We start from the raw sequence: 24661 nt of genomic DNA, 5'->3' as shown, positions 1-24661 counted from the left end.
ACTGAACTTTGGCGACAGTTATTCATATTTCTGCATGTTTCTTCACCCAAAGAGCATGCTATAGTAGTTGTTTTTTGTTTTCTTTTTCCCAATCCTTTCGGACACTTATTGGATATGGAAAAGGCTAGTTTTATTTAATTTCACTATGATTGATATTGTTCTATTATGCTTATCTATTCATAAAAAAAATCTAAGCATGTGTATCATGAAACGCGCTCAACAGTTCTAGTGGAGGAGAAGCCTCTTCTGAAGTAAATTTACGAATTTTCATCTTGCGTGACTCCCGGAGGCATAGAAGAACCAGAGAGGGCTCGTTTGAAAGATTGAAATCTCTAGTTGTCAACACAAAAGACCGCAAGTCTCTATCACTTTCTGTTCCAAAGTTATCTCTGAAAATCGGCGATGTTGCCCCCTCCAGCAGATGGCGCCCTAGGCAGCAGCCTGTGTCGTCTATGCCTAGGACAGAGTGATAAAATGTGTGATGAAAAGGCAACAACAAAGCCACAAAAGAGCAACAATGAAGTGACAATAAAGCGATAAATATGTGGCAAAAATGTGACGAAATCGAAACAAAAAAGCAATGAAAAAAAATGGCCAAAAAGTGACGACAACATGGCAACAACGCAAGGAAAAAGATCTGCTTAGATGAGTTTTGTAGGTCTTAGCTTTCAAATTAGGCTTTCAAAACTGAATTCGAGAAAATGCACTTGATTAAGGCGGGAGTTAAGGGGTTAATGAAGAATACAATATTGTAAGGCCTATATACACTACCCTGAACAATTTCCTTCATGTTAGCTCCAAACACTAACCTTTTATCCTCTTTCTGAAACCTACTGCCAGACAGACTGTGGAGCGGTGGCACCATCTAGATACAAACATCTAAACAACTTGTGACTAAAGAAATTGTACTATGCACATATAAACATTGATTGTATACGTTTCTTTAACCTACACCAAGCACTTTATGACAATTTCATGGCATAATACTTGGCTATGATAGCAGTCTTTGTATAAATATTTTCGTCAGTCAAATCTTCACACTGTATTTTGAATTGATTTTTACCCAAAGCATCGCTACATTGCCATGACGCCGCGTCCATTTACTTGTCAGTTGTGTGCGATACGTCGTGTTTGCGGCGAGCGCTTGGAGGTAATTGGCTACTTCACACAAACTGGAGCTCATTTTCCCTTCGCAGACTCCCCCTCTCCCCGAGACGCTTCCCCCTCCTCCTGTTAACAAGTGCCAATCCTGCTGGCGATACATTTGAAGCCTGTCCCCGCTGACAGCAGATCATCTCCCTTTCATTCAGTGGGAAAAAAAAAAAATTTGCGTCCATTGATGTGCTGTCCCCGTGCGCCGCGGATTCAAAGCCTTTTAAACATTCACACTTGGATTGGATTGTTTTAGAGGTGCATTCAAGGGGAGCCAGAATGCAGTGATACTGGAAATAAAGAGAGTAAGTTTATACTATGGTAAACAATATTAATACAAAATAATGCTAATAGTAATAGTATTGTGCTTTAACCTCTTAACCCCCACCTGAACTTAGCACATTTTCTCCAGTTTGTCTTCCTCTAAAAGAAAATAGGCACCAGAATAGCATTGAAACAACAAAAAAGCTACAAAAACTTGACCAAAAAAACAGACAAAAACGCATTAGTACAGTAAAAATGCATCAAAAAATTATAAAAAATGCAACAAAAACATGATATAAAAAATGTCAAAAGCGTGACAAAAATATGACTAAACAGTGACGACGCTGCAACAACGCTGTCTTAACTTAAGGACCATAGGCTGTGAACTCTTCAGTCGAGAAGCTTTTAGATTTGGGTAAAGCTGAACTTTACTTGACAATGTGCTCGGTTCAGGAGGTTAAACATGTAAATGTAATATTTGATTGCTTGCTTTTAGTCTTATTAAACGCACAACTACTCTGGATGTACTGCAGACAGCTACAGTATATCGAAAATGCTGCTGCTCGAGTCCTGACCTGGAAACCAGGAAATACAACCATATTAGTCCAGCGCTCCGGTCTCTGCACTGACTTCCTGTCACTCAGAGAATAGAATTTAAAACAGCTCAAGTCATGGTTTAGCACTGAAGTACATCTCTGACATGTTAGAACCGTATGAACCATCTCGAGCCCTGAGAACTTCATGGAGGGGTCTCCTGGTGGATCCTAGAGTCAATAATAAACACGGTGAGGCTGCGTTTCAGTTTCATGCAGCTAAAATCTGGAACAGTCTTCGTGAGGATGTGAGACAGGCCTCAACTCTGACAATGTTCAAATCCAGGCTGAAAACAGTTGTTTTTGTCCGTGCATATGACTGAAAGTATTTTATCTGCACTCTTGCCTTTTGTTGTAATTGATTGATTTTTCTGTTTTCGTGTAATTTTGTGTAACTGTGAAGCACTTTGAATGGCCTTGTGTATGAATTGTGTTCTACAAATGAACTTGCCTCGCCTTGCCTTGCCTTACTCAAGCTGAATCTGGGTTGCCTTAAGCTGAATACGAGGACGCAAGCACTAATTTTGCTCAATGTGCCATTCCTCATTTGAAAGCTAAGAATCTCCAGAAATCAGTCACTGCGCCGGCACAAGTTAGGACTCGATTGGGCACAAGTGCTGTGGAAAGGAAAGTCCCTTTATGATCATTTCCAAACTGGTTTAAGCAGTTTGATGTGGCCAACCCTATGTGTGAGGCTCGTTCTGCTTTTTTCAAGAATCAAAACAAAAAGTGCAACAATAAACCCCTTTTACTTCAGATCAGATTGTTTTTGTGTTTGTACGTGTGACTAAACCGACATTGTTATTAAACATCAAGTGCTGCAGAGGAGGATTCTTTTTTGGTATGTAGCCACAACTGCCCCAGGGCTGACACATGGCTACCAATCTGCACCGACAGCCACTCTAACCACTGATTAGTCCCTCTATGAGACGAAAGGATGCACGCTCCAACCACTGAGCCACTATTTCTTAAGTATTTAGAAAGTAAACCATTCTTTATGCTGGAGAAATGTTTGTGGGAAATTGTAATAAAAACATGTTATTTCAAATATTTCTAAATGAGAAAAGAGTATTGTGACCAAATTGGCAAACTAATTGAAGAACAAGTATCTTTAACCCCTTAACCCTTAACCGAGCACATTTTCTCCAGGCCTACAGGCTGTAAGCTCCAGTCAAGAAACTTTTAGATTTAGGTAAAGCTGAACTGGAGAAGAGGTGAAGTCCTAGCAGTACATTTTGGGCTGCTATGGTGATACAAGCAACACAAACATGGCTAGAAGAAAAAAGAAAAGAAAATCTCAATTCAAATTAGCATTTTCATAAAGCACCATTTATACTCTGCCTTTGTAAAATAAAATTGTGGGTGTGTGAATGAAGTGCCCCGTTCCATACAAGGCCATTAAATCCCTCGTGACTCATCTGTATTGCCGCCAATATAAAGTGGACCTTTCATCGATCAATCTAAAATTAAACACATTTCTAAAGTGCTGCAGTGAATGCCAGTCTTTGTGTCAATGGTCAATTCATTTCGCAGACACAGAGGGGGCAGACAGCGGACATAATGGTCCTTTAATTCATTTCAATAAAGCTGTAAAACTCTATGCATGCAATTGGACACTAAATATACTGTACTTTCAACAACTGTACTGGAATAACAACTTGAACTATCTATTCTTTTTAAGGCTGGCATCATTGTGATATAAAAGCATGTATCATGATTTAAGGGAGATTGCAGTAAATGCACATATACAGAGCATTTCAGCAAAAAGGCCAAAAACATATTTAAGAGCTAGTGTACAGTACTTTCTTCCTCTTTAGAACTTATGCTTCTTAAGAGTCTAAACTTATAGCTTACAGCAGCGTCTTTTCAGCTTTTCTAAACAGCTCCCCAAACATTCTATACATTTCTGCATAAATTTAGACAATGACATTTTGATGCATTTTCTTTTTGTTCTGAACACACTGATCACAATCTATAAACCTTTGAGTAAATATAGTTAAAGCAGTACTTCGTAACTTGTTTACTTTAATAAATCATTTTCGTAGTCCCTCTGGGGGTAATACAAGTGTTAATGGGATGATTGGGGGGTCTTTCATCTCCCCCTGGTGTCTCTTGCCAGAACTTGCAACTTTCCTGCCTCCGGGTCGGAGCCACCAATACACACTAATGGAATCACGAAGAAGAAGCTAACAGGCTTAACGGGCAATGCTAACTGTGGGCTAGCTCCACTTAAACAGTATTTACAGCCAAGTTTGAGTGAAAAAAAAAATCTCCATTGTGTAAGTGGATGTACAGTATCCCTCTCTCCCTTTGTCTTTTTCTAGTAAGTAAAGTCCTTTTCTCTAGTTGTGTGCCAAAAATATAATTGTTGCTGCTAAATGTCCAGGGTTCTCTCTGCATAAGGCCCATTGTTACTAAAGGCTGCTCCATGACAGAAGCTTTGAGACCTCGGAAGTACAGAGTAAAGATAATGGCCAATGTTGATTATGATTATATTGACGTGTTGTGATGTTTGATTGTATTTGGTTACTTTGTCCATAAGTGTTTTTGTGATGCTCAAATTTGTGTTATAGTAACTGCTGTACATACTGTATCATACCAGGTCGTTTCCACTGTCACAATCCTGCATGTGAACTCACCGTGCTGCGCCTGTCTGTCCTCCAGCTCTTGCCTGAGCTGCTGCCTCTGCTGTTTCAGTCCGCTCAGCTCCTCACAGCTGCTGGAGCTGAGGGTCTGCAGTCTGCGGGTCAGAGCTTCCAGCCGGTCCCGCTCCTGGTACACCGCCTTCATCTCCGCCTTCAGCTGCTTGGCGCTGCAGAAGTCATTACCTGAATCGCCACAAGAATACATTATGAGACAGAGACCGTGTTTATTCCAGGTTTTGTTCTGGTTTCAACCAGGTTTGTTCCTATTTATCTCGTAAAGACAGCTTATGTCATTGCCTGAATGAATCAAGAGAGTGTTATTAGACCACAGCACACAGAGACCTTGCTCAGTCCTGGATTAGTCTCTACTTTATACCTTTTGAATCAGTGGCCAAATTATACAGGAATTAAGGTTTAGTCTGGTGATTCTTGTAATGAAACTGACTTCTTAAGACTTTTGTGCATTTGACAGGTTTGACATGTAGCAAATACCCAGAGCATTTTTTGGCATATGCCCCAATTTTGACTTGATTGAGGTGGAATTGTTGCTGTATTTTAGACTGAATGGACAGAACTGCATGAGAGGCTTTGTTAGATCTTTTTGTCTTTGTAATAATTATGGCTTGATTACAGTTGACATGGCTCAGATCTAAATTTGTTGTCATTATTTATGTATCAATGGATTGTGGCCTGCCATTTAATGTAATATAAATAATATTAAGTAATTATATTTCTGTTTATATTCTGTCCTTTCCTGTGAACTGGCCTGTCAATCAAGTTGGTTTAGTGCTGGTTTCGTTTGGCCTGGTTCTGTTTAAGAAAAGTCCACATTTGTTCCATGGTAGTCGTGACTTGCATCTTGGAGATCCCAGACTGACATTTTCATTCGTCATGTCGCTGTTTGACAAACTAATATGGCCTCTCTTCAATTTAGATGTTTGCTCTTTGCAGCACAGTGACATTTAAATGATGGATTGACGCCGCTCTTTTTTTTTAGCTCTGGATAGGTCATGTTTAGTCTCAGTCAAGACCTAGTGTAAAGATGTTTTGTGAACCTGGTAATCCGTGGCTTAGTCCCTGTTTGGAGAGTTGGCACATCTGAAGTCATTACCTGATCACCACAGGACCACATTACAGCCCAGCACACATTAACGAGCGCTCAACCGTTAGCGCGGTAATTAAGATCAGCTAATGACGGGATCCAGAAAATGAGGTAAATGAACAAGAGGAAATCACAGGCTGGATGTAATTGATAAAAACAACATAAAGCCAACCTGAAATATGGGGTTTTACCTGCACTGTCCCTAAATGCATTGACTACTCATTATTTTATGCACAAGACTCGGGGTCTTGTCAAGTACACATTGGTTTCAAGTATAAATATAAACAGCCAACCTTGCTCTATCTTCTTTATCTTTATAGTCGCCACAATAGTTGGGTATTGGGCTAGATTGGGGAGATTTTCAAAATGGTATAATGCGATTATTACCAAAGTATCCCACAGTAGTTACTTTGTGTGTTCCAGCCAAACTATTCAACTTTTGTTTTCGAAGGAGCACTTGGAAGCTCCACTGCACTACTGGAAAAATATACTGTGGAGCGATTAACGCAAAGTTAATCGGTCCACAGGAACCGCTTTCACAAAGAAAGAAGCCAAGGGGAAAGTGTCTACAGCTCTGCTCTTAAAGGAATAGGCCACCGTTTTTACATACTGAGATATGCTCTTACCTCACTTTAGCCGAGTTAATATATCCCCGTCTGGTCTTTGTCCGTGCGCTCTGCCAGGCAAACGGAGCACATACGCAGCCTCTCCCACATGTCACATAGCTCCAAAAAAGCTCACGATAGAAGCTACCAAGCTCTTCCACGTGTTCCCTATTTAAATAAAGTTACGTGAAGTGTTTTCATGCGAAGTATATTTACACAGAAATGTAGCATGTCAATTTTATAAGCAGATAAAAAGGGGGACTATATTGTGAGGCGTAATGATACAAGGAGCAAAACGTCCGCGCGGTAACTCCTAAAGGCTATTGACGGAAGTGAGCGGGGGAAGTCTTTATTTATTATTTATTATTTTATTTTATTAAGAGCTTGGTAGCTTCTATCGTGAGCTTTTTTGGAGCTATGTGACATGTGGGAGAGGCTGCGTATGTGCTCCGTTTGCCTGGCAGAGCGCACGGACAAAGACCAGACGGGGATATATTAACTCGGCTAAAGTGAGGTAAGAGCATATCTCAGTATGTAAAAACGGTGGCCTATTCCTTTAAAAATGGGCTTCATAGTCCCAGAGGAGGATCTGCCTATAGAGAACGGTCTCCAGAAACAGGTCACTCCTCCAGGACAAGCTGTCGTAATGGAGGAGGCCCATCTCAGGTCCTACCACGACACACTGGTGGACTTTATGCCAGACTGATGCTAGTTAACAGCTGAGATGAGTTTTCATAATGCTTTGTATAGGACCACAAGGGTGTGGGGGGAGGGACGGGGCTTTCTCTATATTCTTTGTTTATTTTTTTCCTCTACTTTTCCCCCCATAATTCTTTTATTTAGATTTTTAATTTAATCTTTTTTGTTGTTGTTTTTCCTTTTTTTGTTGTTTGTAGGGGGAGACATTTTTTGTTTAGTTGTAAACCTATTGTTTTGACTTCTTAATAAACAAAATATATATTAAAAATACTAATAAGTCCTAGCTATCATACGCTCTTGAAAAAAATATGCCACAGTCTTCAGCTAAACAGGCCTATTGTGTTACATACAGGCTTTTGGAAATGTACGTATTTAATTTTGAATCTAATCCCTCCTCCTCTTCCTCCTCCTCCCCCTTGCACACGCCCCTGCTGGTAAGTTTCGTTTTCCCCAAAAGTGAAAATGACATTCTAGTTTCCTCCAGAGTCAGAACCCAGTCTGACTCAGGACTAAGCAGCAGTGAACCTGATCCCGCTGTTCTCTGGAGTCTTTTGGCTGTAGCTCGGATTCAGAATGAGGTGAGTGACTGCGTTAGTTCTGGTTCAGTCCCAGTTTAGACTTTAGTCTTTGATGAAAGTTTGACGAGCACGAACATGTTTTATCTAAACTTCAGGGTTATTGTGTGTCACACTGTGAAGATTTATTTTCAGTCAAAAGAAACTAAACTCACCCACTGTAGATGAAAATGAGTCCTTGTAAAAAAAAAAAAAAAAAAACATACACAGAAGCCATACAAACAAATAGATTTGTATCTTTTAGGAAAAGTAAGAAAGATAAACAACATTGATTTTGAGTTATATCACTTTTTGTAATAACTGTGCATCCAAGAGTCAAACATCTCTACAAAGACCATTTTCATAGTCAGTCTTTACAGAAACTACCTTTACTGTTCAGGCTCAAATAAAAAACAAGAGAAAGTTCAGTGCTCCGTAACCTTAAACATCAAAAGCTACACTTTGTCCCGCTTCAAACCAAAGAAAAGTCGTAAAGAGTCACAACATCTACACACAACAAAGCGTATACATTTTTTTGTCATGCGTGTTGAAGTGTAGCCTTTTATTCACAATGACTCACCAATTAAAACTGTAAAGAGCCGCTCAGGGGTTAATTATTGTATCTTCTTTGCCTGTTAAATATTGCTTGTATAAAAAATACATTTTAAAATAATTTAAGCTAAGGTCCCTTGTGCTAATGGCACTGTTCCTTCCACAGTGAACCTCCCTCAGAGCACTACCTGGAGGCGCTGCAGTGCCACTTCACCTGGGGCCTGTGCTCCAATCATGTTATGCTGCTACAGCTCCGGGAGAAACTCCTCGATATCTGCCCAGATGAGAGTAACCCTTGGAGAGGACACATCTACAACCTGCTGGGTTTCCTCCAGACCCGACTGGGGCGCTCCGACGAGGCCCTGGGCCTCTTCAGCTCCGCCTCTGAGATCCTCAGGGGTCCCGAGCTCCTTGTCAACTGCAGCGACCTGGCCTGGCTTCACCATGAGAGAGGAGAGCCTGACCTGAGCAAGGAGTACCTGCAGAGGGTGAAGGAGCTGAACAGGGAGTACCCCACAGAGAGGGACCGCCCCACAGACCCTGCAGATGAGCAGCTGCTCCCTGAGGTGCTGGCGGAGAAAGCCTGGACTCTGATCAAGTTCGATCTACAGAAGCGAGTAGCCATAGACCTATTTGAGCGTGCGCTGGAGGAGCAGCCGGAGCGTGTGGAGTGGCGCAGTTCTCAGGCTATCGCTCTCATGAGTGCTCACAAATACGACAAGACTGGGGTGCCCCCGGAGGAACTCCTGAAGGTGCAGCGAGCTCACGAGGAAGACCCAGAGAATATGTATCTGAGTGTGGAGTACCTCAGTCAGCGAGTGAAGAGAGGGGAGCAGGTGGAGGAGGAGGAGGTGGCTGCGCTGATGCCCCGCATCGTAGAGAGCGCCCACAAAAGCTACAGCGGCCTGAAGCCCGCGCTGAGGTACTACCGTCTAACAGACGCCCTGGACATGGCCATCTACTGGGCAGAGGAGGCTCTGGAGATACACCCCAATAGTCGCTATGTGAAGCGCTGCGCCGCGCTCTGCTACAAGTGGAGAGTCCTGTTTCAGAAAGGCGGAGCATCAAAGCACCACCTGTTGGAGAAAGGCGTGACTGTGCTGAAGGAGGTGATCTCTCTGTACCCCTACACGGCACTAGCGAAGGAGATCGACCTGGCAGATCTTTATGGTAAATGTGACCACGCGAAAGCGGATGAGGTGTACCATAAGCTGCTGCAGAGGCGCATGGAGCCACGTGAAACACAGATGCTGTACAACCGCTACGCCAAATACCTCCAGCATGACCTGAGAGACATCCCCCGATGCTTGGAGTACCACAGGAAGGCTGCTCTCATACATCATGACTCCTTCTTCAAAGACAACAGCATAAAAGTCATAGAGAGCTTCAAAGAAAGAGGCTGGGACTTGATCCAAGCGGAGATCCAGCAGTCTTCCCTCAGCAGCCACCTCGATGGGCTGCAGTGTCACTTCACTTGGAAGCTGGATCTTAGCCGGGGGCACCTCTTCTACATCAGGGACCAACTGGAGGACCTCCTCCCTGATGATAGTAACCCTTGGAAGGGATACATCTACAACCTGCTGGGTTTCCTCCAGACCAGACTGGGGAACTCTGACGAGGTCCTGAGCCTCTTCAGCTCCGCATCTGAAGCCCTGAAGGGCCCTGCACTCCTCGTCAACTACAGCAACCTGGCCTGGCTTCACCACGAGAGAGGAGAGCCTGACCTGAGCCAGGAGTACCTGCAGAGAATAGAGGAGTTGAGCAGGGAGTACCCCACAGAGAGGGACCAGCTGCTCCCTGAGGTCTATGCTGAAAAGGCCTGTACTCAGATGCTTTGCAGAAACTACCGCTTGGCTGCGAGGCTGTTCCAGAAGGCCCTGGAGGTGGAGGAGCGAGTGGAGTGGCGCAGCGCTCAGGTCCTGGCTTCGTTCTATGCTAAGAAGAAGAGCAGCGACTTCCTGGAGCAGCTAAGACATGCCTCAGAGCGAGACCCTGAGAACCTGCCGCTGAGGGCAGAGTACCTAGAGCAGTGCGCGAGGAGCGGTCAGGATGTGGGCCCTGAGGCAGAGGCTCTGGCGGTTAAGGTCCTACAACATCCCGACAGAATGCAGAAACACATGAAGCCTCTCTTGCAGCTGTACCGCAGCACCGTATCGGCCAACGCCGCGGTGGATCTGGCCACTAAAGCTCTGGAACAACGCCCTGACAGCCGCTTCCTGAAGGCCTGCCTTGCCATGTGCTACAAGTGGAGGATCCACCAGAGGGCGGCGGCGGTGACTCAGGAGCTGATAGACCGCACAGTGGTTCTGCTCCGTGAGGTCATATCTCTGTACCCAGACTCCTGCTTCAGGACGGAGATTGACCTAGCCAACGCCTATGCCCGGTCCAACCACAGTCTCACTGACGCCAAGCTCCTCTACAGCGAGCTGATCCGCCGCGACCTGGAGCCAACATCCAAACAAATATTGTACAACAGCTACGCCAAGTTTCTGTACTTTGAAATAAACGACGCGCACACGTCCACGCAGTACCACCTGAGGGCAGCAGAAATCCCAGTCACGTCGCACTGTCGCTCCAGCAGCATTAAAACTTTACAGCGGATCAAGGACTGGGGTGTGAGCGACCTGAGTCTGCGCGCTCAGGTCGACGACTTCCTTCTGAAAAGTCCTGAGATTTAATGTTCACACAAGGTCTTACTTCAAGGTCCTATACCCGAGTTTTAGGGATGGGTATCGTCAAAATGCTACATTAGGCCTATATATAAAAGGCTGTGTATAAAGTGCATGTAACAGAAGTTTTTATTATTTTTATTATTATTACTTTGAATTGATTTATTTTTAAAATAAGTTTTAAAACATTTTACAACATTTATTTATGTGTGCTCTTGTTTGAGATACTCCCAGAAAGTTAGAGCAACAGCTGGTCATCTCCAGGAATTTGACTTGATCAATCAGATCAAATTTAGTGCACTCTAGCATATTTTAGGAAAGAATTTGCTGTTTGTTTTTGCCCGTGCACACAGATAGCGGACTGAGCTGTTGCCGATTTTATGATTATCTCTGCCTCTGGAGAGTGGACTTCAGCTTCAGCAAATTAAGTAAGAATAATCTCCATGTGCCCTTCTTCTTCTTTGTTTATTTGGTGTTGGCGATTGTCTGCCAGACAGGTCTCATACAGTAACTGAACATGAAATCAAAGGAGAAACCTGAAAATTAACGCACCTCCTGCCTTTGTTCTGGTTCTGTTGGTACAAAACACAAATCATCTTGTACTTAGTGGTGCAAAACAAAAATATGTATAGATATTATCTTTGGACTTTCATTTCATTGTCAGAAAAAAGATTTTCCTAAAGCACAAATTCATTTCATGCTTCTATATTGTTTAATTGTGTCTTTTGATAATATTCTGCATAAAATAATATAATAAAATGCCCCAAAGTTAACCCACTTTCTTTTTTAGGTTGAAACAATGTTTATAAGTATGTTTGTATACTTTATTGTCCCCGTAGGGAAATTCCATATAATGGAAAGGGTATAAGCATCAGCCCCCTATGGTTTTCACATCACCAGCCGCCAATGATGGCAATGTGTTGATATTCAGTGGGTTTTGTTTCAAATATTTCTAGGCAAAAACGCATCCTTGTATGTGTTTATTATCTGGGGAAAACAACTGAATAAAACTACCGGGGAACTCGGGTCATATCAAGCTTCCCGACCTCCTGACTGTGGAAATCAGATGAATTGTTGATTTGTTGTTTAATGTGACCTTCATTGGTTAAACTCTACTTTCATGAGTTTAGTGTGAGCTGTCGTCCTCAGAGTGACATATATGTGAGAAATGCCCGGCATTAATGCTAGCAAAAATAAAATGTATGTGACGTTTTATACCAACATCAAATCTACATGGTGAAATGGTTTAAATGGCTCAGTTGGACGTTAATCAGTGATAAAAGATCCCTTTCCGTCATAAAAAGCGCATAAACACAAACCAACTGGGAACAATGAACTCATATCTCAGGAAAAAGAGCTCCCCAGTCCACATGAACGCAGCATTACCATAAAATGATAATCCTGCTGGTCTGACCCATTCCATATGAGTTCCTGATGCCTTTAAAACAATCATTTGCATTATGTACGATATGTAATTAACAGGTTGTAATGTAACCCTATATTTTAATATTGAAGAGGATGAGCCAGAAACAAAATGCAGATGCTTTAAAGTAGTTACTATTACTGGGCCTCACCATGTGAAACACAGATTGTCACAGAGTTCAATGTCCGTCCATAAAAACTCAGATGATTGCTTCATGTTGAGTCATACAGTCTACATTGTTGTCAAGCCACTAGATTAATATGGCAGGTTTGTAGTGTCTGCAGGTGAAAACAAAAATGAATAAGCACTCAATCACCCGATGAGAAATACTGTTTCGTCACATCAAAGTCTAGAACATCGTGAACTTCACCCACAGTAATATTAGACGTTTTCTTCGCTGAACAGAGGGCATGTGGGTGCTATTTGGGTACTGACCTGAGATGGCAGCGAGTTTGGCTTGATCCAGCGCCAGGAGTTGGGTCTCCGTCTCACTGACTTTCCTCCTGAGACTGCTGCCCAGTCGCTGAGTCATCATCACCTAAAGAGAGGAGCGCGAGAGTGAGAAAAGGAGATGCACATATGGGTTGAACGTGAACGCTTGAATCCGCCGTCTTCCTCTTCCGAAATGATTCCCCATGTATTCAAACACACAGCAGAGCAGCAGTATGTTACCTTGTTAGCAAAACCTTTGAAATAATATCTCCATGAAGGTGTTAGTGCAGGTTTATGCTGGTTTAGACCAACCATCATCATGTTTCTGACGTGGACAGCCTTTAAGTAACAGACAGACCGCATACGTGAACCAGAGATGGAATGTGCAGATCCATAGACCCCATCAGTGTCTACCTGGTCCATAACCTTTAGAAAAAATCCCCATGAAGGATGCCATTATAATGTCAGGACTCAGGAATGGGGGGGAGGGGGGGGGCTTGAATGTCACAGGGCTGATAGGGAAGCTGCACCTTGTCCTGTGTCTTCTCTCTGGGGATTTGATGTGTTCGGATAACGCCTGAATATGCCCCCCCTCCCTTCGGAAACATTCACCATGAGCTAAAGCTACACATATTTCCCATAACCCACCACTCTCTTTGCGGAGGAACAGCTCGGTGGGGGTACAACTGATGCATTTTCCTTAAAGGTCCGACAGTTTAGTGCAACTCTTTCAAAAGGCCATCAGAAAGTAGTGGCATTTCTGAGTCTCTGGGGAGATTTGTTCCCCCCAAAAAGCGTGAGTGACTTTTCAAAAGGCTCTTGCATAATTTTCTTTGATGCGTTACAGCGACTGAGGGAGAAGTGAAAGTGCAGGCTCAATTTCAAAAGATTTCGGAAATTGCAAAGTGAAATTAAAAGTTGCTTAAATGGGAGCGTTCATTTTGTCACAGCAGGTGTCCGTCGTAAAAGAATTGGGAAACTTTGGAGCATTAAAAAAAGTTCATTTCCACGGTTTATTACTTTTTTAGCATTCAGCTGTTCCCCTTTTCATCAGGAGTCATCACAACAAATCGTGTGGTGACATGGCTTTTGCTTTTAATGCCAGTTGCAATGGAAACACAACAGATCAGGCTGTGATCAAAACAATAACCTTCCAATTCCCAGTGAAATGTTTAGACCCTTGCCCTGCTGGCCTAGGATAGGTATTTTAAAATAAACTTCTACGGCCTTAAACAAAAGCAACTCAGTGACTTCTTGGTGTTCAAAGTCACTTTTCAGAAATCTATACTTTTAACAAGACAGTATATGTTTCAAAAGAAGTGACTCATGTTACTTTTCAAGGACGAGATGAAGCCAGAGAGGACTCTACTGTAAGTCAGTGTCTCTGCAGCGCAAAAACTTGGATTTCTTCAGACACAGACCGCCCCCAGCTTTACATTTATATGTGCAGATACAGTGAAGGAGAATGCACAAAGATATAGCAGTGAGATGTGAGAATAACCCCAGGGAGGGATGGTTTCTACAGAAAGGCACACAGAGCTAATGTAAGGAGAATATAAAACACATCAACAAAGAGCACAAGAGTGTGGGGATTCGCATACAGCCTCCAATTATAAAGCATGCATTTAATGGAAAATAACACATTTATTATAATTACAGACCAATCAAGGCCTATAAGGAGGAAGATCAAACGCTAATGGGAAAGATGCATGTTTATTATTAAGACACCCACATACAGTATGTAACTATCCATACATACATCAAAGTTACCCATGTGTTGATAAAGAACACACAAAAATGGGGAGACTTACTTTTGCGGTGGCTTCCTTGATGGACAGATTGAGCGCCTGTTCTTGCTCTTGAAGTCTAAAAAGAACAGAAGTCATGATTATGGTTATTTGTAATTGTTTAGGTCAGTGGTTTTCGACTGCTGTAGACTGGGGGCCCAAATAGTGACCCAAATAAAAACAGGAATTTCATCTTAAAGGAGCTAGATGCATGTTAGCCATTTTATACTCACTACTGCCACCTCAGGTCAAACGTGTAACTGCAGCTTCTATATTAAGCTCGTGCATGACGGCACTTCGGACCCGAATTAACACCGTTTTGAGTGACAGTGCAGGATTTTAGGGGCAGTTGTGGTGAACAGCTCTGGGCTCATTCTACACATTTGGACATTGTTGAAACATGGAGGGGGAGGAAAATACTTAATTTTTTAACATTTTTAAACTCTGTATAGTCCCTTTAAGGCCATGTTTAAGAACTGTACATTAATTATTTACTACAGCATTTCCTCAGAGATCTGTTGATTCAAACATTGGCAGTAAGTCTGACTAACAAATCTATCAAAACAATTGAACAAAAGTAATTTTCCAAAGTCCAGCGTTTGCATCCAGACTCAACAAGAAGAGAACCAGCAGAATTAAAACCATCCACACCGTGTCGACACCGTGGCGCAGCGGTTAGCACTCGTGCTTCACAGCTAAAGGTCCGGGTTCGATTCCCTCCTTTCTGCGTGGAGTTTGGAGTTCTTCCCGTGTCTGCGTAGATTTCCCCTACCACTTAAAACATGTACAATAGGCCAGAATGAATGTGTTTGAGTATGCGCAGGGGGACGACGGATGGAAACTAGCCCTAAACTAAACTGTTTTTGTTTATGTGTATGAAATATTGTTTTTAGTAGTTTACTTTGTTTAGTTCAGTTAAACTTTATTTAAAATCTACAGGTAAACACATGGTTTGGGATGGAAGAAGCAAAAGCAAATAGTTTAAAACTAAACTAGTGCGGTAAGTTATTGCCTACACAGAGTTTTTTTCCTCTCTTCCTCGCTTCTCTGGGAGCGCCAGTCACATCCTGATTGATTGCTGTAAAGACCAGTCACAACTACAAGTCTGTAAAACAAATGTAAGTTCTTGAAAAACAAAGGGCTTGTAAAAGGCTTGACACCCACTCCCTTCACTCACTGTGTTTCATCTTTATCAGCCCTGTCTCGCTGGATCCGATCACAAACAAAAGGTGAATGTCAGATTATACCGGGGCATATTACACTCAATTACCGTCTGTCAAAAACAAACAGCACCAACCAATAAGGTCACAGCACTCACACATAAATGAATTGTCAGATGGATAAAAAGAAACACAAAATCTATTATCCCTGGTGCATAATTACAGTCACCTTGAGGCGCTCTCGTTGTTTCAAATCTGAAAAATAAGTCTGACCTTTTCAGTCTTTAGTCGAGATGATGGCTCATGAAATTATTCAAGAGGTGCAAAAATAATAGCCTCAGCAGCGGTGTGATTGAACACTGTAATGAATTAACTTTATTCTTATTACGCCGTATCTAACGCATTCCTCTAGCTCAATTTCAATAATATTCCTCGAAAGGTTGTTATAGCAGGTGCACGGCGTGAGATAACCTTAATGTTTACAGGCACTTCACCAAATGGGAGCTGTCAACATCACTACATCTGCCTGATAACTGTATTAGCCTATTTACAGTACAGGGGTGCAACATGTCTCAAAAGGAAAGTTATCGCAATATCAGCGAATGCAATACCTTAAGCGCGAGAAACTAAATATATTGCAGGGACTTTACTGATCAAAGGGAATAGATTTGTACAGCGTGCAAGTGCTTTACAAGGGACAACTTTTCATATCTCTGATGCAGCTGTCATACTTCACATTTCACAGTGGGATCAGATTATTCCCTCACAGTCTCCCATCCAGGTCACCTACTTCCGAGCTGAGATCGGACCTTCACAAGGTGGAATGGCCACAGACAAGTGGATGGAGTGGAAATATATTCAGGCCTAGATTTATGGCTATAACCTCATCGACAAAGTTTAAAGCAGCACTAAGTAACTCATGCCCCTAGAGGCCATAAGTGCCACTGCAGGTGTCGTAGCATGTTGCGTTTTTTTACTCATTAATTGTCCGTGAGAGTAAATACTACGTTGACAGAAAAGACAAAGGGAGAGAGGGATATTGTACATCCAATTACACAATGGAGATATTATTTCTCACTCAAACTTGGCTGTAAATACTGTTTGTTGCTGCGATCTGCCCTCTCCTCTGCGTTTGGTTGCCGCCCTCCTCGTCTGAGGCCAGGTGGAACCAATTTGCAATCAGGTTCACACACCTGGACTGTTCATAATGAGCCTCATTCACTCCACTGTCATGCACCGGGAGCAGCCCAACACCACGGCAGGAGCACAGGAAAACTCCTAAAACTCAACAAAAGACTCTAAACCAGGGGTCCTCAAACTACGGCCCGCGGGCCAAATCCGGCCCGCGAGATGATTTAATCCGGCCCCCGACTTGAGGAGCACAAATCCCTGAGTATGTCAAAAAAAAAAGTAAGTTTCTAGCCCATTCCTGTGCGGAGTTAGGATGTTTTAACTAAATAACCAGTTTACTCATTCCAGCCACTAGGGGGCAATTTGAATAAATAAAAAATAATTCCACAGGTGTCCAGCAGAGGGCACTTACATAAGAGATCAGAATAACACATTAAAGCCACATGGTAAATGAAGCTTAACCACCACAGAGTGTGGAGAGAAGAATGACGACAGTACTTTGAGAAACTTGTGACACAGGCTTGTAAAGCACAATACAAGTGTAAGAAGTTATTACTTTGGTCACATTACATAATGATGTTTTATTTGAAAATAAAAATAAATGGAAATTAAAACAAAGTGTGAAGACTTGATTACTATTTTTGCAAACCACATTGAAACAAATATGTGCCTGCCTCAAGTGTTGATCTTGTGGATATAGTCGTGGGGACGACTGTGCAGGCGAGTCATCTCTACTTCACAAAGAGGCATTTTGGTCTGAGTCATACAATTCTATATTATAGCCAACCCGGTCCGGCCCTCCATCACAGTCAGGAACAATAATGTGGCCCCCAGAGAAAAAAGTCTGAGGACCCCTGCTCTAAACCAACACAAAACGCTGAGCGGGACCGGACTCACTTTTAAAAACCTGAAGAGACTGCCGGTAAGCGCCAGCGCGTGCTTCTGTTGTGTTAAAGCTGTGTTCAGTGGTACTTTGTAAATAGTGATTTATGTATGTGGAAAGGGGTTTACATGGGTTTAATGTATAGTTCTTAGTAATTCATCACTGCATTTAACTAAACTTTGGTAAACTTGTTAAAAGCATAAATAACGTAGTGTTTATAATGTGCTGTGTTAAAGGTTAATTCATAGTTGCAAGTGTAAAAGTTTAAATCTTTAAAGGCTTAAAAACATTTATAAAAGTCAAAGGGTAAAATGTGCTAAAATCATAAATATTTATCCGTAATCTACATATAAAACACTGTGAACTCCATGATTTAAAATGCATGGTTAAATGTTAGATTTTGTACTGAATACTTACCTGTGTTTGTATTTTTTACTTATTGGGAATTTCTTTTCTGTTTCCACTAAGGTTTTTTACAAATGAAACCAACAAATGAAGTAAATAAAAGGAGAAAGACAACTTCCTGGCTCTAGAGTAAATTCCTGTACTTGACTTCAGTAGTGAGCCCATCTCACGTCAGGCGTGGGAACCCGCCCGGTAAAAAAGCTAGAAGAACCTGACACTGTTTAAGTGGCGCTAGCCCGCAGTTAACTTTGCCCGTTAGCCTGTTAGCTTCTTCTTTGTGATTCTATTAGTGTGCATTGGTGGTTCCTACCCGGTGGCACCGAAATTGCAATTGTGGTTTTCTGGCTAGAGGCACCAGGGGGAGATGAAGACCCTCCCAATCATCCCATTAACACTTGTATCACCCCCAGAGGGACGACGGAACGGATTTATTATGGTAAACAAGTTACATAGTTCTGCTTTAAACACCACCAACAAAACACATAAGGAAGATACATCTCTAGAGAGTGTCTGATCAAACTTTACACCTAACTATTTGTGAAAGTCAGCAATATTTTTAAGGTCCACTTCCATATTTCCATCGACATACTTCACATACTGCCCCCCCTGTGGCTCTTTGAATGAATCTGGCAGGCCAACAAATGTAAACATGTCTCTACGTTCAGAAACCTGCATTACACAAACAGCTTGTGCATTCATAGTATTGTCTTTTACTGTGGGAAATAAGGAAATAACTCCACAACAAGGTAAAAAATATCAATAACCCCAGCTTTAATTTCAATCCTCTCGAGCCCTCGTCTGCCTCTCCTCGCATCCTATATTTTCAGGAGGAAATTATGAGCGGGGGAAATGGCGGCTCCAATCTTCGTTACAAACAGAGCATCAGAGGTCAGAATTTCAATCAGTATGGGCAGAATCAAAGCGTTTCGGAGCCGAGGTGAGGACGAGTCAGGTATCAAATTATTCCTGCAACGCTGGGGTCACGGCACGGGAAAGGCGATAAGTGCAATTTACACGTCTCTCCTAACGAGTGTGTGCAGGCAGAGGGCTTTCCGCGGCGCTCCCTCGCACGCTATTAACTTCTGATGCGAAGTAATCATTTGCATCAGAGAAAAAGCATTGAAATTCGGAGCGGGTCGACGCAGGTGTGAGAGCGGAGGCGCGGGAGAGGGCGCCGGGCGGGGGGGGAGCGGGACGTCTCTCCAAATCAGAAAAAGCCAAATGGATAATTACGGCTTAATTACAACGGCAATAAAGTGGCAGCTGCTGTGAGGGGAAGGTGATTTTCATTAGAGGCATAGTTTTACAAGGAGGTACATAGAGCTAAAGATATTTGTTTTCAAATGTGTTTTACATTTATATTTATTCCTTCAAAGTCGTAATAGAATATGTGGGTACATTATAATCAATGTATGTGCAGGACTAAGGAAATTATTCAAATGTTATGGGTCGCTGTTACATTATGAAATCATTTAAGTCCACTCAATCAACAAGTGAGTGAATGTATGTCTCAGCTGCATAGTCAGATCATCTATAATATAAGAGCTGTTGAACAAAAGCAATTAGCAGCTCATTAGCACCTCCACTAGGTCACACATGGCACTGCAACAGGTGGATTTCTTTCTCTCTGTGGCCTGTTGAAATGTCAGATGAATCATGTGCCGTTGTTTGCACACCCACATCACTGTTCTGCCCTGGTTTACACTTGTGATTTAAGACATTTTTAGCAAGTAAGATTTCACTGTGTTTAGTACGCTATGGACAAAAACGATAGATTCTATGACCGTTCAAATCCAATTATTCTGGTAAGATTTGTCATCAGTTACATAACAGAACAGATGACATGATTAGATTGATGACTCTTATCCAGGGACTTTTTGTTTTAGTGTCCTCTCATCATTTCCCTTCACTGTGACTGACCTGAGCACGGACGGGGGCGGGGACACTGTGATTTCAGTCCGATCCTGGGATGAGAGCAGGTCCTGGAGGGTCTGGTTGAGTTCTCGAATCTGCGGGGCGCTGTAGGTCTTCAGGACGGACGTCTCAAGATCCTCAGACTCCGCCTCCTGCTCCTGACCCTGGATCTGCTGCTCCAGACTCCGCCTTTGCTGCTGCAGCTCGGACAACCTCTGCTGCAGCTCACACATCTCCAACTTTAGAACAATATTATCAATAAAGAGGGTTATTCTAAGCTGTCACATAGTAATTACCCGTATTTCAAAAGAGAAGATCATTTCATTTCGCACTGCATTGTGCCTCTTTTCTTCCGGTCTTGCATCATGTGGATAGCTTTGTTCCCATTTCACAATGACATTTGCACTTAGTCTTTTTTGGCAATCTAATAAAAGTGTCTATCCCATTGTTGGCTCAGTGGGACTTAACATGAGAATTTTCTATATCGTATTACCATCAGCTGACGAAATATGCTGTGTGTGTGTGTATATATGAATAAAAAGGGCTGATGAATGAAATGTTTTAAAAAAATTTTTACCTCAACCAGTCGTTTCTCTTGGATGAGTCGATCTCTGCGCTGCAGTGGACCCTGAGACAAGACGCCCTGGTCTGAACTGTCCGACTCCGCACTCTCCCTGTGAACAAGGCATTGACCCATGAAACATTTTGTAATGCTTAATAAAGAACCTTAGGCATCCACTACCTAATGTTGGTTTTAGAGCCAACTACTATGGCTATGAGGTGAAAACATAGTCTGATGAAGTCTGACACAGAAAGGTCCTGGTTTATTCTTGGGTTTGGACATGCTTTAGTTCTGGTCATTGACGATCATTAACTGGAGACAATCATCATCAAGACCTGATTCAGATAATAGTACATATGTAGAAATCACAACATGAACATTATTGATTACGAAAAGGGAGAGAGAAATGTTGGTCGTGGGAGCCATTATTGTTCCTTCATTAGTGTTTGTTTACATTTAGGCAGAGTTGACCTACATTTCATTCGACCACTGTGGGGCAGGGTGGAGGCAAGTCTATATGAATGTGCAGGTGCCAGTGTATTGGGTTTTTAACGCTTGCTATCGGGTCCTTTGCATATCCTCCACCGCATTGCCATATCTCCCAGTAATCTGTGCCATCCACCCATTTATTTCTGTCAACTGTCACCTTGGGTTGTCACATCATTCACTTCAATACACTGCAGCATAGAATTGTGAATTACGGTCAACAAACACCAGACTTCACATGTTTCACTAATCATTATGCACTTAAAGCGTGACAGAGACCAACCGCCAGGTCAATCATTGTTTTCAGTTTTCCAGGACGTGCCATGAACAGACTCCACCTGATGTTCTTCCTGTCTGAGTTGAACAAGTTATTTTTAGCCACGTCTAGACCTACCACGACTGATTCAACAACCGTAACGTGAAAAGTACAAGTATCTGCTTGGTACAAATACAATAGACGGTCAATCATGGAGCAGGTAACTGAATGAATATTCCATGGTCGATATTTTACAATAGATTGTAGGTCGCGTTCTTCTAAGTAAACGCAGCTTTTGTTTGTCGATCACAGAATAAGGTCATGATGTTCCCATTGGACCTGAATACACTCGTATGACTCACCAAGGACCAAGAAGAAATAAACATTCTTTTCAAATGTATTCTATGTAGTTTATTAGAGGTAGCCAAAGCACACGTTGTATAAGAGCAAAGAATACGGTTTTTTTCATTTCTTTTCATGATTATCTTTTCATGAAATTATTGGCATTTAAATGTAATAATATTGATTTGGTGGTATCTGGATATGTAGTATTGTAAAGCAACTAATCACCCCTAATCAAGACTCAGTGATTCATAATTAAATACTGACCTGTGCTGTGCTACAGAGTCTGTCCTCTGGAGGGCGCTGTTGACCACCGCACTGAGCCGCTGGAGGAACTGAGCCACAGCGGGCTGTCTGGACGGTAACCCCAGCCTCAGAGCGCCCCTCTCCCGGCACAGCTCCTCCAGCTTCTTCCCGAACCTCTCAGCTGTAACAAAACAAACTTTAGTTTAGCTTTTTAAAGATAGGACAAAACATACAATAGCTTTGATCCTTAAATAACTTCATTACATTCGTAGATCCAGCCAGTGTTAACTTCGTCGACTAAAATATTTAGACTTAATTTTAGTCAAAGTGATATTTTTGACGACTAAAAATAGACTAAAACTAAATTAAAAGTTTCTCATGAGACTAAAACTATGACTAAAATGTCCAGATATTTGAGTCGACTAAAATAAGACTAAATAAAAATGAAAAGGAGAGACTAAAATCATCCAAACTTCTATTGACCGTCTGAAAGAGCCTCAGATCATGTAAATTCACTGCCAAATGAACAGGTCTGAGCCTTATTCATGTGGAAGCAGCCCCATGAAGTCAAGGACCTGGATTAAATATGATTATAATGAATATTATAAATGCAAAGTCGACTAAATTAGTCTTAAATTTAGTCGACTAAATTGACATGCAATTTTAGTCGGCTAAAACTAGACTAAAATTGAATTACATTTTAGTCAAAAGACTAAGACTAAAACTAAAATAAAATATGTTCAAAATAATAATAATAATAATTATCAAAATAATCACTGGATCCAGCGGCGGGTAGTACACAGTTACTTCAAGTACATGTACTTGATTTTAATATACTATACTATACTATATTTTTATACTATATTTTAATATTTTTTTATAGTACGTCTTACTTCTGCTTGAGTAAAATAATAATATTGTGTTTGTACTCTTATTGTGAGTAAATATTTAGCCTCTTAACCCCCATCTTAACCAAGTGCATTTCAATATAAATAGATGTAGTTCGTCTCGTGCCATTTTCTGGGAATTTCAGTTCACACAATTTATGGCACCATTGAAAATAAATCAGACTTTTGGCTCAAACTCACAGTACTCAAGAAACATTTTCTCCAAGTACTTTTTACATGAGTATAATTATTTGAAAGCATGTTACTCTTGCTTGAGTAAATATTTTGGCTACTCTGCTCACTTCTGCTCAGATCTCATCTGCAATGGTGGGATCTCTACATTTACCAAAATACCAAGAAATTACAATTTAATTATGTGGTTTTCCGATAACTTAATCATGCCTGAAACTCTCAGATACAAATCAAGATGTTGCATGGCCTCTTCTCTCTTCATGTTAATATGCAAAACGTCTTCTTTAGGGCATTAAAGAAGATGTTTTGCATTTTAACTTTCCAAATACAAAAGGTGAAAAGGTGAGAAATGCAAGTTTACTATCAAGTGTTTACTCTACATGTTATTTTGACCCAGATAATAATGACCGGACTGGACAGAAGCAGCAGATGTAGTTTTGTAGTTTAGTCACAAGGTTTGAGAAATGGGTCAGGACATTTCCCTCCATTTCCTGAGTCAACATTAAGAAATTATCCTTGGACAACTTGTTAACAACAACAACAAAAATGAATAACTTATCTTACTGACCGTTTGTATAACATTGACAGATAGCAATCTGTTGGGTGTTTGCCAGAAAAAAATCCCATTTTCTAATAAATTGTGGTCTGTTTTCCTCATGTGTTTTATGAAATGTCTCATTGATCGGTGACTAATGCAGTTAGAAAGAAAATCAAATCAAGTTAATTGGGAAACTTCAAATATCTCATAGGTCTCACTGTATTTCCATGAACTATATTGAAAGATACTTTTGAGGTAAACTAGTGAACCTACACTGACCGGAGCCACTGAATGTGAGCAGTTGTTTGTCTGGGGGCTGGAGACAGGACCAGTGACCTAAAAGTGACCTGGAGGTTGGTGAGATCACAGCATCTGGTATTGCAAAGTGTCACTGTGTTTTAGGGCGAGGCACTTCACTGTTGTATGTCAATAAGTCAGTATGTCAGTATGTGAGCGTGGAGCTGATGTGGGAGGAGCAGAATGGTGTGGACAGTTTGTCCCAGGGTCACTGTGGCCACCAGCTGAATAATGCAGTGTAAAGAGAAGTCCCTTTGAAGCACTAGCAATAAATTATTATTCAGCTGTTAATATGTTATGATCATTAAAAAAGGATGTTTCACTTAAAATTTCATGTCCACATTAGGATGGTGCAGGTGTTTCCATAAACATCTCTACAAACAGGTGCATTTGAGAAAGCGTGTCTACTGCTTTATTCTTATTTCGGAGATTAGCATATGCAATTATGTTTAAAAAGAAAAGATTGAGTTTACAGGGCACGTTCACAGTGCAAGACTGCAATATGACCTGCGAAACTGAAGATTCATATGCAATTCATATGCTGAACATGTTTGCAGACTAGGTCTAATCTAGTCTGGGATTGCAGATTTTATACATAATTAATCCTTATGGACACAGATTTTTTTTTTTCCCAGACAAAATTATATAAATGACTTATATAAGGTTAAGGTTACAGTGAACTTGACTGTTCCTGTACACAAATCTGTCCTCTGCATTTGACCCATCCTTTGATGCCAGTGGGGCAACCTATAAGGAGCTGTGGGCGAGGCAGTGCAGCGCCCAGGGACCCATCTCCAGATGTCGAGCCAGGCTAATGGTCAGAATCACTTGACTGGAGGATTAACCCATGGGAACATGAGTTCAATTGAGAGCAATTGAGAAGCC

The 24661-nt window shown here is 41.7% G+C and overlaps 2 protein-coding genes across 4 annotated transcripts in view; one reads left to right on the top strand and one right to left on the bottom strand.

Moving 5' to 3' along the window:
* Positions 1–24661, bottom strand: part of disc1 (DISC1 scaffold protein) — a 101458-nt gene that overhangs the window by 59724 nt on the left and 17073 nt on the right. For all 3 annotated transcript variants that reach the window (XM_079559736.1, XM_079559737.1, XM_079559738.1), the window contains exons 4-9: positions 21884–22043; positions 20548–20644; positions 19977–20209; positions 14502–14556; positions 12694–12796; positions 4649–4837 (exon numbers count right to left, since the gene is read on the bottom strand). In XM_079559736.1, coding sequence (XP_079415862.1) covers positions 4649–4837; positions 12694–12796; positions 14502–14556; positions 19977–20209; positions 20548–20644; positions 21884–22043 — 837 coding nt within the window. The remainder of the gene's footprint in view (positions 1–4648; positions 4838–12693; positions 12797–14501; positions 14557–19976; positions 20210–20547; positions 20645–21883; positions 22044–24661) is intronic.
* On the top strand, positions 7565–10844 carry LOC306965091 (uncharacterized protein; the record flags this gene model as incomplete). The annotated part of the gene is made up of 2 exons (XM_079559335.1): positions 7565–7638; positions 8333–10844. The coding sequence occupies exons 1-2, from the start codon at positions 7634–7636 to the stop codon at positions 10842–10844; spliced, it is 2517 nt and encodes an 838-aa protein (XP_079415461.1). The 5' UTR covers positions 7565–7633.

Source organism: Gobius niger (assembly GCF_951799975.1).
Source record: "Gobius niger genome assembly, chromosome: 7".
Classification (NCBI taxonomy): Eukaryota; Metazoa; Chordata; class Actinopteri; order Gobiiformes; family Gobiidae; genus Gobius; species Gobius niger.
Note: the sequence above shows the minus strand (reverse complement) of the source record. Positions and strands in the feature narration are given on the sequence as shown.